The sequence below is a fragment of the Saccharomycopsis crataegensis genome (genome assembly GCF_037102585.1).
Source record: "Saccharomycopsis crataegensis DNA, jcf7180000000075, whole genome shotgun sequence".
Taxonomy (NCBI): domain Eukaryota; kingdom Fungi; phylum Ascomycota; class Saccharomycetes; order Ascoideales; family Saccharomycopsidaceae; genus Saccharomycopsis; species Saccharomycopsis crataegensis.
Window position 1 is genome coordinate 143,256 of NW_027043822.1, and position 18,116 is coordinate 161,371.

An 18,116-nucleotide genomic window follows, 5' to 3' on the forward strand; every position below is an offset into this window, starting at 1 on the left:
GAAGTTTTTCCGGAGGCTTGTCGTGCATCCCCACCGTTGCTAGTGTACCAATGGCAGTGGGTGGAGAAGGAGGTTATTCCATGAGTAAATGGGGCAGCCGGGGAGGGAAGGGCCTTGATTATTGATTTGGGTGTCAATAGAGGCTATTAATGAAAATGGAATGGAACAGTGGAGTGGAGTTTTGAGAGGTATGAATAGGTGGGAAAACAAAGTTCCCGGCAACATTATTCTTTTTTTCTTTTTTTTTTTTTTTTTTGTGTTTGTCCGTTTGGGGGGTTGCGTAATTTTTCTGATTTTTTTTTTTTTTCCTTTTTTGCATCTATAAAAGACATCACCCTCGCAATCAATTTCTAGGTTTTCTTGCAATTGTTTCGCATTCCGAATCCCTTTTTTTTTTTTTAATCTCATCCATTATCTATAAATCACTTCATCTTAAACAGTGGGAGATTGAATACCCGTTCAACCACCCCATAGAACAATCTTAAATTTTCTCCAAATTTTATTTTTCCTTCCTCATCACCCGGTCCGGGTCTCATTCTCTCTCTCTTTTTTTTTTCCTAATCCCCATATTATTTAAAAGAGATATCAAATCCACTTTTTGAGAGATTTTGCCCATACTAACTCCGAATAATTACTCAGTCATCAACTATTCACACTCACATCCATAATAAATTTCCTCACAAAAGCTATTATACTATTTGTCTACCGGTTGCATTGTTATCATTAATTCAAAATTATAATAATAATGAGCAGCTCTACTAAAAAAACTAGCAAGAGTATTAAACCCGACGGTGGTGATCGCCCTTACAAGTGTCCAATGTGTGATAAGGCATTCCATCGTCTTGAACACCAAACTCGTCACATTAGAACCCATACGGGAGAAAAACCACATCCTTGCACTTTTCCTGGGTGTAACAAACGATTTAGTCGTTCTGATGAATTGACTAGACACTCGAGAATCCACAGTAACCCTAATAACCGTCGCAAGAACAAGTCTTCGCAAAACATCTCGGTTGTGCAAGTGGAGGGGCCCCCAACAATGTTTGCACAGGGCCCAGTGTCCCCTAACTCACAGTCTCATGCTCCACAAACCCCTCAAATTCCTTCACAACCTCCAGCACAACAGCAGCAGCCTATTGGGGTTGATTTCAATGGTAACCCAATTTATCCTTACATGATCCAACTTCCTCAGGCGATGAACCATCACCATCAACAGCTGTTCCGGTCGTTGCCGGCGTCTCCAGGAACCCAGGAACCGCCAAATTTGGGTCTCTACAACCCTCAACAACAATCATATTTCCAGTCCCCAGTTAACAACCATGAGGCTAAGTCGTCTTCCTCCTCCTCCTCAGGGTTCCACATGTCAAAATCAACCACTTATTTGAATCATTACAACCTTCCGTCTGTGAACTCTTCCACCAGTATTGCTGGCAACAACTCTCACCATTCATCGCTCCATTTCCTCTCATCGGCATCATCTTCCAAAACCCATTCGCTTTGCAATTCGCCATCTAACTCCTCGACCAATTTATTTGGGTTTTCTACCTCTTCTTCCGCAACTTCTTTGCAATCGCTAGCCAATACTCATTCGCTGGGGTTGAATTTACCTCCACTTAATATGGCGCAATTGATCAACCCTTCAGCCACCAACAGCAGTAGCACCGTCAATATGAACTCGGCCGACGAGCCTCTTACATTTGGTGCAGGTAAGAAGTATCGCAGAATCAGCACTCCTCCATACTCTACACCTCTTCAGTCACCAAACATTTCCCCGGTCGGTAGTGTTGGCAACCATCATGATAGAATCACTTTGCCACCAATCCGGGCTTTGTTGGCCAACTTGGATGAGGAAAATCTTGGCCAGACCAAGAAGAGCAATTCCGGAGAAAATGTTCGTTTGCCTCACATTAACGAAATGTTTCATGAATAATTGATTTTGTTACAAATCCTTGATGATCTTTTTTTTTTTTTTTTTTTTGTTTCTCTCTTTTCTTTTGTTTCTTGTGCTTATTGGTTTGTTTTTCCTGGTTTCTTACTATTATTATCTTTAATCATTATTCTATTTTGTTATTCCTAATATTTTTATATTATTATCATACCTTATTAATTTTTTTTTTTAGCTTTTATTTTTTTTTAATGCTGGAAGCCAATTAGTTGTTCTATATTGTCTAGTTTTGTGTTCTTGTGTTTATTTTTGTTTTTGGGACGGTCAAGCTTTATAAATTTTTATTTTCCTTATATCTACTTTTTGAAATATATATCAAAGAAGATCAATCATGATTCAATTTCGTAAGGGTCTGGAAATATATCATTATTTACTGCGCGATAATCCACCTGTTTTTCTGTCATCATGCAATCGTTTTGTTTTTTTGAACGGAAAATTTTTATAACTGTAGCAAACTTAATAATATATGATCTTTGGGCATCAAAGTGATCGCTGGACATCCGAAAAGTTATTTAGTGAAAGAAAAACTAGAAAACAAAGTGACAGGAAGGAGCTTCTCTGATTGTTTATTGGTTGTTGTTTTTTTGTTTGTTTTTTTATCTCTCGTTTCATGATTATCCAAAGAATAATACTTAGGCGAATACCGTCTTTTAGAGGATATGCCACCTCCCCTACCCCAACCACATCTACGATTATTGCTGGTTATGAAGCATTACTGAAGAAATATCGTTTGTTAAACTTATCAGGAGATCAAATATCTCAAGCCGCCGCGGCTCAAGGCCCAGCAGTGTGGATGTCGAACATCACCGATCCATACGTCAATCTCGCATTGGAGACTTACTTATTCAACAGCAAGCCCACCACCACCACCGATGACAACGACCACCACCAAATATCCAACAATCGACTTTTCTTGTATCAAAACTCTCAGTGTGTGGTGTTTGGAAAGAACCAGAACCCTTGGAAGGAAATCGATTTCGGGTACTTGAAACAAAAAGATAAATTATCATTTGGCTCATCGCCCACTGACCACCACCGTCATCAAGCATCATCATCATCATCTTCTTCTTCTTCTTCTTCTTCGAACGATACTGGGAAATTCGAAGTGCTCCGAAGAATGTCTGGAGGTGGTACGGTGATCCACGGCCCAGGTAATGTGAATTATTGCTTCATTACCACCAAGAAGGCCTTTGATAGAACAGCATTTAGCAAACTTATTGTGCAAGAACTCAATACCATTTATTCATCGGCCCCGGAGCACGATAATCCTACCAACAATATTTATCCGAAGTACCCCCTCACCATCAACGACCGAGGAGATTTGGTGGCGTGGGATCCACAAAACCACCGAGAACTCAAAGTTTCGGGATCTGCTTACAAAGTCTCCAGAGGGAAAAGTTACCACCATGGAACAATGTTGCTACATTGCGACTTGTCGACATTCCACAATATACTAAATCCCAAGAAATCCCTGACCAACAGTAACAACAATCATGATGATTTCATCATTGATAAGAGTGTCGATTCGAAACGCGCCCCCGTCGTCAACCTCCAAATCGAACCGTTGATATTCTATTACAGCTTAATCAATGGGTTCATTGCAAACTTTGGGGTGCCAAAATCTACATTACTACAATTGAACCCCAATATTCCCCCACAATTCATGCAAGATCTTGTGGTTGGAATGTCGTCCCGTCACCATGAAAAAATCATCCCGGTTCCTCATAATAACCCCGAACTGAATCAATCAGCAGCAACCTTGGTCATCGTCGATGATTCGACCAATTTTCCCCCAGAAGTTCATGAAATTGCCGATCAATTGAGATCTTGGGAATTCAAGTTTGAAAGAACCCCTAAATTCGAACACGTCGTCAATAAATTGGCAATCAAGTTAGTAGTAGAAAAATCTAGAGTAATAGAGCTCAGTGAAATAGGAATCTTGCAAGATAATGATGTGTCATCAGCAGTTACCAAAATAAGAAACGTATTAGCGAAATCTCCCGAGAATTCCATAGAATATGACGGTGAAACCCTAAGTCAATTCTTTGAAAACCCAAAAACTAAACAGTATATTAGAAGTATAATTGTCTAGACTCTCAAATTTTAATAAACAGAATAGCAATGATAAATCAATATTCCGTTACGTATTTCAAATAAATATAAAGACAAAATCTATTAAAGCAAAATAAAATAAAAATGCAAATTGGGGAATATGAGAATGAGATCAAGTAGTAATAAATAAATATAAACATAGAAAATGGAGTTACAAAATATGTGCTAAGTTGCACAGATTAGAAATGAAATAGAATGTTTAAAACATGGTAAAAAGTCTTATATCAAAGAAAAAAAAATTAAATCATTGATTTGGCTTGAAATAAGATTGCAAAATAAATCAACTTGATAGCATTGGCCAAACATAGAACATTAATCATTTCCCATAGTGGTGAAAAAAAAAAAAAAAAAAAAAAGTAATAATACAATGAAATCATTATCGCTCTTTCTATCAAAAGGAATTGGATTTCTATTTTTGGGTCGTCTTTTTTTTTTTTTTTTGTTTTTTGCTTCTTGTTTTTGACTATTTTTTTTTCGTATTGTATTTATTTATTTCTTTTTTTTTTTTTTTTTAGTTTAGTTTGTTTTCGTTAAAAGATTCTTTTCCCTCAATTATTTATATATTTTACATAAGCTCAAATCTATAATAACAGACGATGCAACAAAGAAGATAAGCAAGACTTTGAAAAATCCAGTCAGTTTGCTTGTTTTTCTTCTGCTTTTGAGCCAGAGTCAACTGAAGTGGTACTGTATTGACCATCCTGTAGAGTAGCAGTACCATTGGTTGAAGCAGTGGTGGTAGCTTGTGTAGTGCCAGGTTGACCATAATAATATTGGCCTTGAGTTCTTGTAGCCTGTTGACCAGGGGCTGCTTGTTGGTAGTACCCACTGTATTGATAATAGTTATTGGCGTATGGATATTGGTAGTAACCTTGTTGAGTAGCAGGTTGAGTTGTGCCGGTGGTGGCTTGGGTATCTGCAGTGGCACCGTTTGGCTGGGCAGCAGCTGCGGTAGGAGTCGAATACTGAGGAGCAGTACTGGCAGTGGCGGTAGGGGTAGCAGTAGCAGCAGCAGTAGTACTAGCAGTGTTAGTAGTAGGTACTGTTGTTGGTGCAGTATTGCTATTTGCTGCGCTCAAAGGATCCTGTTCTCTGTAATTGGAGCTCCATTGGTCGGTGGTTCTGGTGGCAACAGCAGGAATAGAAGTGGGGGTAGTACCAGCGGCAGCAACAGAAGTTGTGATAGCAGACGTAGTGGCTGCAGCAGCAGCATCGCCATTGTTTTGCACTGAACCTTGTTGAATTACTCTTTTGATGTCTCTGACAAACAAAGGATACAAAACGTCAACAATTTTTTCTTTTTGAGCCATGGCCAAAGCTCTATCAAAAGGAATCCAGACACCTTTCAAATGCATCGAGCCAATCTTGACAACATGACGGATTTTTTCAGATTTTAAGATCCCATCTCTTCTACCTCTAGTCATATGCGCGACATTTAACAACTTGGTACCATTAATCATATTATTATCGGCTCTTCTGACTACCGAGACACCATTCGCTTCGACTTGGTAGCAAACGGTTTTTTCATCTTCCCACATTGTGGTGGTCACTCTTGGTCTTGTTCCCGCTGGCTGAATCTGACCAACTGTACTGGCGTTTGTTTGGGTAATGGCGATTGGAGCAGGAGTTGTGGTGCTGATGGCATTCAAGGAAGACCCGGCGGTATTGGCAGTTGGGTAAATTGGGTAACCTTGGACATAACTATAACGCGAATAATCATAAGCGACCCCGGTGGTACCAGTAGTTGTGCTCTTGTAGTATTGGTTTGCGCCCAGCTGGAGGGCGTTTGATTGATAATACCCAGAGTATTGCGACTGGCCTACAGTTTGGCCAGGCTGTTGCAGTTGCTGGTAATATTGTTGATATTGTTCTGGATAGTACCCGCCATTAGTTGAAGGATAGTTGCGGTAGTAAGCGCTGTTATAAGGTGTTGCCTGAGAACTACGTTGTTGTTGTTGTTGTTGTTGAAGTTGTTGCTGTGAAGCAGTATTTGAGGTGGCAGCACCGGCAGCAGCAGCAGAAGAAGCTTGTTGTGCTTGTTGTTGATACGGATAAGCCTGTGGGATTGCTTGTTGAGATTGAGATTGTTGATTTGGTGAATCCGACGATTGAGCAGAAGGTTCGCCAGCGACCTGAGGTGAGGGATTCGTAACTTCGGTTGACATTTGGGTGAAGTTCTGGGTAATATGTCGAATTTCAAGAAGAACAATTGACCAAATCAACGGAAAAGCTTAACGAAAATTTTTTGAAATCCTTTTTTTTTTTTTTTGGCTTTGTGATTTTTTTTTTTTTTATTTTTATTTTTTTATTTTTTATTTTTTTTTCTGTAACAAGCAATGCGGTAACGAAAAAGTATGTGATGGAAACCCAAATTCTGTAGTGATGGGATGATAATTACCGGCTGAAAGCGGTTGGAATGAGCACCTCTGGAGATTACACTGTTTTCGGTTTTGTCTGTGGGTGGTCGGAAATAAATTTTGTGGCCCTTTACCGTGATGCTATGGTAGTTGTTATTATAATAAGCGGGAGTTTTGTAGAATTATATTATTAGAGCACCGGCCAAATTAGCAGCTTATTCAGCCGCCAGCATTGATGGGGGTAGGGGGTTCATTAACCCCCCCGTGTTACGCAAAATAAAAAAAAAAAAAGAATCGAAGAACAAGAGCTGGGTGCGCTAGTACTGAGCACCATGAGTGCACAGTGTGCTGCTATTATTTACGCTACGTGGTAGATGGCATTCCCCAACGCCCATGCTCCATGCTCGCCATCATCACCCATCGATTGTTGTTGGTGCTGGCATGGCATACTGCTCTGCTTCCGGGTTACCACACAGCTCCCGCGGCAGCCCCCATGCAAGGTACTGCAGGTGATGCCATACAAAATCTGCACGCGGTGTTTTACAATTACAAAAGTGATAACACCCAATCCATGATCTCTGGGGTTGCAAGTGGCTAATAGGGTGTAAGAGAATAGTCCAGGCATCATTCTGGTGATATCAATGTTGCTCAGCCTTCTCTCTCCTTCGCTGGGCCGTCAGTTGTCCCACAAGGTGAAAGAAAGAAAAAAACCATACTTCTCGCCAGTGTTTTGTTGCATTCGAGGAATCGCAATATCCTATCCCAATCCGAACAGCCTGCACTTTAAACAAGCGCTGCTTGTTTAATCCATGCGTATGTTAGATTTGGTTTGCAAATATACTTTGTGCTTGCTTCTGGGTCGCTTTTTTTTTTTCTAATTCTATTTCTATTCCAATTTTCTGTAGTTCTTCCTAGCTTTCATTAAAAGGTGAGAATAGAATGATTATCCGTAGCATATATTTCAACATCACGTTTCCAGCACCTAACCTAAACATGGATGGTTACACTTCATATTGTCATTTGCGATGGCTTTTTTATCTACAATCTATGACCTCATTAGTTGTTTTTTTTTGTTTTTTTTGGCATTTCAGGTAGTGCTTGCTTGTTCTTTTCTCATTGGGAAAAAAAATATCATCACCACAGTGAGCGACAAGAATTCTAAAAACTCTTTTTTTATCGTTACTCCTGCTTTCTCTCCTCTTGCTTTTGTTCAGAATTCCCCATTTATTTCAAATTTTTCCTTTGTCCGCCTGTGATGGATGGTGTTTTATCAGTTGTAAAATTATTGAACCACAAACAATATAATGAAGGTTGGGGCCATAATTGTATGAAGAACAGCATCCACAAGCTGGTATTTGGAGTGAGAGAGTGAGTGAGTGAGTGAGTGGGAAGCTTTGCAAGCTCTAGCGTGTGTCTCACACTATATCCTCCGCGTTTCATTCCCGAAAAAACTTTGAAAGACCGCTTGTCTGCTTAGTGCTTTGACATAATCAACATGGCATGCACTGGTTAAAGTTTTCCCAGGTGATGTGCTGTAACCCAATAATGTCCTCCATTCTCCGGCATTTTCGTTAAAGCATCATACACTGACCTCCCAATTTCGAATTTTTCAGTATTTTAGCTTTTCCAATATCCGTTTCAAAATCGCGATCGCTTTATCGGGTCGTACTGGTTTAAACTTGCATTTTGGCTTCCTATTGCTTCCCTATATTGACCACTTACGAGCTACCCAGCAAGGGCGGGCACCTTTAGGATTTGCAGCTGACCCCAAAGCTTTCTGGTTCCAGAGTTTTCAGCACACTGCAAGTTTCTAGAGTTTCCAGTAAGCTCAGCAAGTTTCCAGAGATCTTCAAGATTGGCGAGATTTAGTTAGCTTTTTCCCTCGCTCTGCGGAAAGCATAGGCATGTTGTTTGCTGTGTGTGTCTGTGTGTGGAAGGACGGATGGGTGCGCTCGATCCCAATCCGCGGAAATGGTACCTACTGATCTTCGTTCTGCAAATTTATCACAAAAACCATCACCACTCTATGGCTGCTTGCAAAGCAATTGCTTTTTAAAATATACTTGTCTCCCATGTAGCGGGCGCTCCACCTTTGATTTTCCAATTATTGATAAATCTGCAGGGCCTTTCGGGGCTCTTGTGTATCATTTGATCCCAAGAGCGCCACATTATAGCTTTAACCATAAGGGAATGCTGGCATAATCTATCATCACTTAAATAATTATGAAACATAGATAATCAATTAGATATTATTACACTGTTCTCGCTACACAATGCTCAAACCCTTCCTGCTGATGGGGGGAAGCAGCTCCTCGTTCTGAGGACGAAGCATATACTACATATACAATTTAAAGATACTTTCAAAATTACAATTTGCCTTCCTTCATGAGGATGTTGTTCACATTCATCGTAGTTAGGTTGCTTTGTCCTATGAAACACAAGTTTCCCCATACTTTACTGGACAATGCACCAATGTGAAGGGACCTTTTTTTTTTTTTTTTGTATGAAAAATTTTTTGTGATGAATTTCACATAATTTCCACCGGGGAAATGAGTCAAACTGAACGACCTTAGAAAGAGGACTTATTGTTTCTTCTCTTAAACATTTCTCAATGTACTTATATGAAACTAATTCCCCGAGTAGAATAATCAACCATTGCTCATGGGCCAATCTTTATTGTAGCCATTAGCGGGCTCAACTGTAGTGCTTACCCGCATCGAAAAGGATAAACTCGGGCCAAAATCAAGCAGACAAATTCCGTACCCAAAGAATGCCTTGGAGAAATACAATAAACTACTTGTAGAAGCCCTCTCCAAATAACGTTCCAACACAAGATAACTCTAGGATATCCAAGGATTCCAACGATACACTAATAATCATCCGAATAAAAAATGAGCGCCAACAAAGATGGGAAATCAACGTCTCATCTCATGGCTGGGTTCATTGGTGGATTGACATCCGCGGTGACTCTCCAACCTTTTGATTTATTGAAAACTAGGGTTCAACAATCACAGACCAATTCACAATTACAATCTTCTAGCAGTAAAGTGGCTGCGAAGTCGCTCCGAACAATCATCAAAGAAATGCCATCATTACGCAACCTATGGACCGGAACCCTTCCATCGGTCCTTCGGACATCCATCGGAAGCTCATTGTATTTGACCAGTTTGAATATTTCACGAAACTATTTGGCCGAAAGAAAAGCAGCCAATCTTTCTGATTCCAGGGATTTGAAGAGTTCTACATCCAAACTTCCCAAGCTTGCAATGTATGAAAATTTAATTAGCGGCGCGGCGATGCGAAGTCTAGTTGGGATCCTTACCATGCCTATCACCGTTATCAAAACTCGGTACGAATCCAGTCTTTATAACTATACATCTTTGAACCAAGCTGCCCGTGATATTTTCCGTGACCATCGTTTCAAAGGGTTCTTTTTGGGTTGCGGGTCAACGATTGTGCGAGATGCCCCATATGCCGGATTATATGTCTTGATGTATGAACAATTGAAAGTGATGATACCGAAGGCCCTAAAAATTGATGAGGGCTCTCAAGAAAATAAACCCAATGGCACCATGAAAGGGAATCAAGGTATTGATTATTACTCGATTATGGTAAACTCAATGTCAGCGATGACTGCTGCATCGACAGCAACCCTCATCACCACTCCATTCGATACCATAAAAACTAGAATCCAGATCGAACCTCAATATTATAGAAACTTCTTCCATGCCAGCAAATTGATCTTGACCCAGGAAGGGGTATTGGTGTTATTCCGAGGAGCTGGTTTGAGATTGGTGAGAAAAACCTTGAGCGCAGGAATTGCTTGGGGAGTTTACGAGGAATTATTAAAGTTTTTCTGACTTTCTGTAATGCTGCCATGTTAATAGAGAACATAATTCCTTGTTATAAATAGAAGATTAGAATTTTGAATTTGATAATCGATATAGCATTTAGTATATTCCAGTGACTTTTGATGAAGTTTTTTTAACGATTGTATGTCTTGAGCTGCTCTTTTTTTTTTTTTTTCTGTATTGTATCATTTCTTTGCAATATTTAGTAGCCTTTATTGGTTGTTGATGTGTTGGTGAGCAGTATCTATGAAGATTTGCTATTCCACAAGTATAATGAGAAAGTAAAGAGACTAGGGTATGAATGGAACTTAGTGGGCCTACAATAACGATCTTACGGAGATCAAAGTCTTTTCTTGCATTCCAATACGCAAGCTGGCTCAAGTTATACATATAAATTTTTATTTCTTATTGGACGTACTTAAAAAATTCTCGAACTTTGAAACTTTAGACTCAAACAACCAAAACAAAAATACCTTACATAAGTGATATGTGAAAAAACCCGCCACAATATCCTCCAGAGACTACTAATATGGTTCTTATAATTTAGCAGCACCCTTAACGAAATCTTCACCCTTCTTGATGGATGGCTTCAATCCTTTCAAGGCAACTTCCACCAATTTCTTTTCTGAACCAGTGAGACCTTCCAATGGGTTGATAACGGTCTTAACTGAGGCACCGGCACCAAACACCACTGGAACAGCAAAGAAGTCCACTCCGGCTTGTTGAGCAATTGCTTTACCACCAACGAGTCCTGGCAAGTAAACAAAGGCAGGTTCAGGAATCTTGGAGGAATCATAAGATGGGGTGCCAGTAAGAGCACTAATCACAAGTTCAGCAAATCTGTAACCAGCATAAGCCATGGACAAAGTGGCTGAGCCAGCGCCTTGCTTAGCATTGACAACTTCATCACCACCAAATTGCACTCTGTTGATGTACTTGGAATATTGGTCAGAACTCAAGGCACGAGCAACTTGCTTTCCAAGTGGGGTAGATTGAACCAATGGAACAATAGTGTCACCAGAATGACCCCCAACCACGGAAATTTTACCCTTCACTTCTGCTGGGTTAATCTTGAGCAATTGGGCCAAAAAGGTTTCGGCTCTAACGAGATCCAAGGTGGTGATCCCGAATAATTTCTCTGGGTTAAACACTCCGTATTGTTTAAGGGTTTCCGCAGCAATTGGCACGGTAGAGTTGACTGGGTTGGAAATCACCAACAAGATGGCGTTTGGAGAAAATTTAGCAACACCAGTGACCAAACCTTTGATAATCCCGGCATTGATCTTGAATAAATCAGCACGGGTCATACCTGGCTTTCTTGGGACACCAGCTGGAATGATAACGATATCACAGCCAGTCAAAGCCTTTTGCAATTGTGATTCATCCTTTGGACTGGCTGGTTGGTACCCAGTAACCTTGGCTTGAGTATTGACGTGGGACAAGTCAGCAGCAACACCAGGAGCCCCACGAATATCATAAAGAGAAAGTTCGGTGACTCTAGAATCAAGCTTAGTCAACAAAGAAAGTGGTTGACCAATACCACCACCGGCACCAAGAACTGCAACCTTGACCATTTTTTTTTTCAGTAAGTAATAAAGTGAATTGACAAAAGAGAGTCAGGACAAATGTTATAGACTAAAAACTCTGAATAAACCGAAAGTTTTTTGTAAATAGAAAAGAAATTATCTGAGAAATCGATAAATTATTTTCCAATAATGGCCCAATTCCCTAATTATTAGTAGGAAGATCATCGATGAATCATGGGGAAGAATTTTTTTGCCCATTTGGTTTTTCCGGGGCTGCAAACAACAAAAGAAAAAAAACATCCCCCCGGTGATTGTTTTGTCTTCCTCGGGGAACATTAATGATGTCCATCGATCCATAATAATTTGAAAATACGACTACTTACGTAAATGATAAAGAAATAAGAGTCCTTACATAAAAAAAAAAAAAAAAAGAAGCGATCACTTTCAAATAACCTGTTCCAAGTGAATAATTTATATAGTAAAACAAAAGATGGAGGGAACTAAAGAGGCCAAAAGACGATAATAATAATAAAAGATTCTATTTAATTGAAAAAACTACGAATGAAAAATAAATTGAAAGAGTCAAATCCTTAAAGTTCATCATGGGAAACATCTTCTTTTTCTTCTTCTTCTTCATTATCTTCAGCTTCTTCAGATTCTTCGAGGGCTTTCTTCAATGCAAGACCATCAATCTTGTTAGTACCCTTGTCCTTGATAAATTCCGCCAAAGTTTCTAAGTCTCTACTTTGTTCAAAGTGAATTGGGTTAGATTTGTCACCGGCTGGGTATAAGATCAAAGTTGGGAAACCTTGGATATCGACATTGACATCATTTTGAGTGGCTTCGATATTAGCGATAACAACCTTTCCAGAAGCGTTTTCATCGTTTTGGTAGATAGCAGCCAATTCTTCATATACTGGAGCCAATCTCTTACAGTGACCACACCAGGTAGCATGGTACATAACAAGGACATCCTTAGCATCATCATTGATGATTTCGTCGTGTGTGTAGGCAACCAACTTGAAGACGGCGTTTTCTTGAGTTTCTGGAATTTCTTCAGACTTGATCTTTGGAGTGGCGTTACCAGCTTCAAAGTCTTTCAACAATTCTTCAATGTTTTCAAGAGTTAAGTCCTTGGTTTGGTCCAAACCAAACTTTTTGTTGTCAGTCAAATCGTGGATGGCAAACAATGGGAAGACTTCCTCTTGGTTCAAGTTTTCGGCGTGCTTACCAAATCTGGAAGCGTCCAAACCAACAAAGTTGACCTTTCCTCTGTATTCCTTGGCGAGCTTGGTCATCTTAGAAGTCCATTCTTTTTGTTCTTCTGGAGTGCTGTAGAACAAGTAAGCCAATGGTTGCTTGGCGTTCATGTAATCTTGGAAAGTTTCACCATTAATTTCCCCAAACAATGGCATGGATTCAGTGCTAATGAAGGCTTCCAAGTTTTCGGCGGTAATGTCATCGGAAAAAACAGCTGGTTCATCACCTTCCTTGAAGTCAGATCTGTAAACGACATAAGTTGGCTTAGTGGCGCTGAATTTTTTAACGACTTCCTTGTTATCAGTGGACAAGAAAGTGAATTTTTCTCTTTTGGCGTCGGCAATCTTGATATAAGTTTCATTGGAAGTCTTCTCATCCTTTGGCAACACTTGCAAGATAACTGGTTCCTTAACGTCAGCGATAATGGTTTCCAAAGCTTTGGAATCAACACCAACTTGGACAGCTGGTAAAGATTGCTTGATCATGTAGCTGGAAATGGCGTCAGCCTTTCTGGCACCTTCATAAGGTTTGGCGTCGTCAGCACCTCTGAAGATCTTGATGGTTGGGTAACCTCTGATACCTTGGCCTTGACACAATTCTTCTTCTTCGGTACAGTCGATTTGGACTAATGGGATATTCTTGTCCTTCAATTGAGAAGCAGCTTCAACGTATTCAGGACCCAAGGCCTTACAATGACCACACCATGGAGCAAAGAATTCAACCAAAACCAATGGGTTTTCTTCCAAGAAACTCTCAAAGTTTTCAGCTCCTAGCTTGACGACATCGGAATCAGTTGGGGCGACGGCGTCAGCATTGCTGGCGGCGGCTGTCACGATTGGGGTGATGGTTGCCAAAAGAGCAGCAATAGTCTTAATAGAGAATCTCATGTTGCTAAATGTATATATATATGGTGTGTATGTATGTGATATTAATTTTAGGGCGTTGTTATGGCCAGGTGTTGTATTTTCCAAAGAGCAATGCAGTGTCCTTGATATTAGGTTGACAAATGGATCTAGAAAAGTTGCACTTTTTATATATTTATCGTCAACACGCTGGCCTTACCCTATGGGTCGGTGGGGGAGTTCTCAGAAGAAATGTGAAGCGCACCCCCACCCCCCGTTTTGTACACGTGTATATCATGCCATCTGTCATTCCCGAAAGCATTTACGTGTTGAAAAAGATATACGGATGATTTCCCCTAGTAATGTGGGTGTATATTTCTACCTCATAGTTGATATTATTGGAGAGTTGAAGAGCCATGGCAAACAATAACAGGGAAGCTCTGAGTTGACTTTTGCTTTGAAGCTATGTAATCAAATTCCAAAACATACTGCGCCTTTGGGACACTTGAGTGGCGACACGCATAGACACACAGATCAGCTGACCCTCTGGCAAAATCTCTGTTTCTCTTTCAGATCATGATCTACAAATGTCAATCATGCCAGAATAAAATATTAATATTCGAATAAATAATAACTACAAAAAATTAAATGAGAAGATACAAATAAAAAAAAAAAAAAAGAAAATGTGAGATAGTCAATCAAATTTATGTCATAATTATTTGATATCAAACACAGGCTTTAAGGCTTTAATCAACAACCAGTCTTCTCTTGGGACTTGGTCTCTAAATGCGGCATCCTTCAAAGTATCAATACTCTTTCTGGAGATCAAAGAGTACAACTTGTCCTTTTCATCAACATGTCTACCCCAGACCGGCTGAGCACCACTTGGACCTTCCAATCTCATAGCCACACCTTGGGCAGTCTGTCCCTTCTTGACAATATTCTGGGAATTGTGGTTAACTTCAAGACTAACAACCTTACCCAATAGCAAAACATCTCTTTGTTTAGTCTCTGGGTTTATCTTAACCGCACAAATTGGGGTACCAATACGCACAGAACCTTCGGCAACGTCAACACCAATAATCATTGGGTTTCTCTTATTAATAATTTGAATGGTGTTCAAAACACATGGGAAAATAGCAAACTCCATAAAGTTCTTTCTCTTTTCTTCCAAAAGTTTCTCTTGGTAAGCAGTAAACGCATCAAACAAGTGATAAATAATTTCGGCATTGAAAATAGTAATCTTGTGCTCTTCAGCGTATTGCTCAGCTTCTTTATCAATCTTGACATCAAAACACAACATAACTGCATATTCTGGAGCCTTGTCCAGCATAGTAGTTGCCTTCATGACATCTCTCTTGAAAACTGGACCCAAACCAACAGACATGACTGGAATCTTCATATCTTTCAAGAAACTCAACAAAGCTTCTAAGGAACCCAAAGTTGAGGCTTGGACGGTAACACCTCTACCACTGGAATCGACGGAGTTAAGCAAACCAGTCAAGTCATCCATAACTTCGTCCATTAATTCTTCTTCATCATCTTCTGGGCCAACAACCAATAATCTAGAACCAGCAACAGCTTTTTCCAAGTCATTGGCAGCGATCTTAACACCCAAGGCAGCCTTGACTTCCTTATTATGAACGTAATCAGATTTAATTCTTAATTCTCTCAATGGTTGTGGTGTCAATAAAGCTCTGATATTAGTGACAATAGGACCATTCAAACCACACAAAACCACTCTATCACCTTCACGTAAGATACCATTATTTAAAACAACATCAATAGTGTAACCGAAACCTTCGACAACTTTAACTTCCAAAATGGTAGCTTCAACTTCAGAAAGGTACATCAATTGTTTGGACATTCTCTTGGTAGTCAATTCCAACAATAACCATAACAAATCTGGAACACCTTCACCAGTAACGGCGGAAGTTGGAACAATAGAGACGAACTTAGCCATGTTCTTGTTTTGGAAATATAATTCAGAATTAAGACCTTGTTCGGCCAATTGGACCTTGATCTTTGACAAACGATCTTCGAATTCGCTCTTGACAGCCTGTGTTTGTTGAGCAAAAGAGTCTCTGAAAGAGTTATCCTTAGACACTTCCCAACCGTACAATCTATCAATCTTATTAAGGGCCACAATGAATGGTGCCTTTCTGTCTCTCAATAATCTGATAGATTCAATAGTTTGTTGTTCCAAACCATGCATAATATCAATGACCAAAATGGCAATGTTACACAATGAGGAACCTCTGGATCTCAAATTGGTGAAAGACTCGTGCCCTGGGGTATCAATAATCAATAAACCTGGGACTTGGAAAGAAATATTTTCTTCGAATTTTTCCATAACCTTAGTCTTTTGTTTGATAGCGGTCATTGGGAAGTAAGTAGCACCAATTTGTTGGGTAATACCACCAGCTTCACCACCTTGAACATTAGTTTGACGAATTTTATCCAATAATTTAGTCTTACCAGTATCGACATGACCCAAAATACAACAAATTGGAGAACGCAAATCATTTTTACCACTACTCTTGGCAGCAGCACCTGGAGTAGAGATTTCTTCGATTTCTTCAGCGTACACTGGCTCGGCAGATGTGCTGGCAGGAGTTTCGGATGATTCATTTTGCTTTTCTTCACTGCTTTCCTTTTCTTCTTCTTCAGCTTTCGCGCTCCAATCTTCACCAGTAGCAGTTTGTTCTTCTTCTTCTTCTTCTTCATCATCATCCAAAGCCATGGCTTCCCAGTCATCTATCAAATCATCATCCTCATCTTCTTCTTCGGCCTTGGCGGCAGCAGCTTTGGCAGCCTCTTCTTCAGCCTTCTTTCTGGCTTCTTCTTCCTTCTTAGCCTTTTCAGCGGCTCTTTCAGCGCTAGACTTCTTCTTTTTGTCACCGTAGACAATCTTCTTCTTCTGAGTACTTTCTTTAGAACCATCGGCTTTCAAACCTGCAACACTAACATTACCACTTTGCAACAATTGCTGTTTTCTTCTTTCTTGCAATTTCTTTTCTTCTTTTTGTTTCTTAGTCAAGAATTTACCTTCAGCCTTCAATCTTTCGATTCTTGCCTTTTCCTTTTCTTTCTTCAATTTCTTTTGTTCTTCTAATTGTTTTTCTTCGGCAATTCTCTTTTCTTCTTCTTCCTTAGCTAATCTTTCTTCTTCTTCTTGGAGCAATCTTTCCTCTTCTTCTTGTTGCTTTCTCAATTCCATTTGTTTTCTCAAGGCAGCAATGGCAGGGTTGATCTTCTTACCTTTTCCCTTCTTACCAGCAGCAGCTGAAGCTGGGGCTGGGGTTTCTCTAGGAGAGTCGGAATCAGCCTTCTTGCTATTCTTTTCCTCTTTAGCCTTGGCAGCATCATCGGCGTTCTTTTGATTTTGAGCTGCTTGTTGGGCCTTTTGTTCTTGTTGCTTGGCCTTCTTTTTAGCAGCCAATTCCTTCTTTCTCTGCTTTTCCTTTTCTTTCTTCTCCTTTTCCTTTTCCTTCTTAGACTTTATGACCACTTTTTTTTCCTCTTGCTTGGCCTTAGTCTGTTTCAAAACAGACATGAAATCTTGAGGTCCATCTCCTTCACTCATTTTGGATACTATCAGTGATTTATGTTATAGATAAAGCCCCTTCAGATCAAGTCCTTTACTTGTGGCGTCGAAAGATTTTTCACCTTCAAAAAATTTTAGGAGACTGGTGTGTGGATGAAGGGGTGATATGTAATATAGGGGGTAAATACTAGAATCAACATGGTGTCCGGATATTTTGGCCCCAATTGATTAAAATGTTTTGCCACTATGAAATAGTTGAGCAAATTTGTTGAATGATATATGGGAGGGTTTTTTTTTTCTTTGTTCATGGACATTAGTTTTTGTTAGAATATCATGCTGCAATATTTGGTGATATGCATACCTGTGGTATGTGTATACTGTTAATTGCAGCATCTGATAATTTATTGGATGTTTATTTGAAAGCTTTTGTAGCTAGTAAATACGAGGATACTAAACTAATAAAGCATAAATCTAAACTCCAATAAATAAGAAGTCTTTCATCAAAGCATCTCTGTTTTAAGCATCATCATATTCTTGTCGCCAATTTTGGCAGCAGATCACGGGACGCAGAAAAACATTTTAAATCTTGCTCCCTGCTCATCGTCAAGTCATCTCCATCTTTTGATTCTTAACATTCCTTTTTATTCAGAGGAGCTCTAATCATTGAGAAAGCGCA

General features: G+C 39.7%; 7 protein-coding genes across 7 annotated transcripts; 3 read left to right on the forward strand and 4 right to left on the reverse strand. All coding sequences in view use genetic code 12, as the record gives it.

The window, feature by feature from the left end:
- Positions 1–745: 745 nt before the first annotated feature.
- Positions 746–1,930, forward strand: DASC09_022330 (C2H2-type zinc finger protein; the record flags this gene model as incomplete). Its single annotated transcript, XM_064995836.1, has 1 exon — positions 746–1,930. One exon carries the CDS (start codon positions 746–748, stop codon positions 1,928–1,930), a length of 1,185 nt encoding a protein of 394 aa, XP_064851908.1.
- Positions 1,931–2,555: 625 nt separating this feature from the next.
- Positions 2,556–4,037, forward strand: AIM22 (putative lipoate--protein ligase; the record flags this gene model as incomplete). The annotated part of the gene is made up of 1 exon (XM_064995837.1): positions 2,556–4,037. The coding sequence occupies one exon, from the start codon at positions 2,556–2,558 to the stop codon at positions 4,035–4,037; it is 1,482 nt and encodes a 493-aa protein (XP_064851909.1).
- A 655-nt stretch (positions 4,038–4,692) lies between these two features.
- Positions 4,693–6,222, reverse strand: DASC09_022350 (KilA-N domain-containing protein; the record flags this gene model as incomplete). Its single annotated transcript, XM_064995838.1, has 1 exon — positions 4,693–6,222. The coding sequence occupies one exon, from the start codon at positions 6,220–6,222 to the stop codon at positions 4,693–4,695; it is 1,530 nt and encodes a 509-aa protein (XP_064851910.1).
- Positions 6,223–9,305: 3,083 nt separating this feature from the next.
- On the forward strand, positions 9,306–10,274 carry HEM25 (Hem25p; the record flags this gene model as incomplete). The annotated part of the gene is made up of 1 exon (XM_064995839.1): positions 9,306–10,274. The coding sequence occupies one exon, from the start codon at positions 9,306–9,308 to the stop codon at positions 10,272–10,274; it is 969 nt and encodes a 322-aa protein (XP_064851911.1).
- Positions 10,275–10,801: 527 nt separating this feature from the next.
- Positions 10,802–11,839, reverse strand: MDH3 (malate dehydrogenase MDH3; the record flags this gene model as incomplete). The annotated part of the gene is made up of 1 exon (XM_064995840.1): positions 10,802–11,839. The coding sequence occupies one exon, from the start codon at positions 11,837–11,839 to the stop codon at positions 10,802–10,804; it is 1,038 nt and encodes a 345-aa protein (XP_064851912.1).
- A 542-nt stretch (positions 11,840–12,381) lies between these two features.
- On the reverse strand, positions 12,382–13,938 carry PDI1 (protein disulfide isomerase PDI1; the record flags this gene model as incomplete). Its single annotated transcript, XM_064995841.1, has 1 exon — positions 12,382–13,938. One exon carries the CDS (start codon positions 13,936–13,938, stop codon positions 12,382–12,384), a length of 1,557 nt encoding a protein of 518 aa, XP_064851913.1.
- Positions 13,939–14,608: 670 nt separating this feature from the next.
- On the reverse strand, positions 14,609–17,479 carry FUN12 (translation initiation factor eIF5B; the record flags this gene model as incomplete). Its single annotated transcript, XM_064995842.1, has 1 exon — positions 14,609–17,479. One exon carries the CDS (start codon positions 17,477–17,479, stop codon positions 14,609–14,611), a length of 2,871 nt encoding a protein of 956 aa, XP_064851914.1.
- Positions 17,480–18,116: the final 637 nt, after the last annotated feature.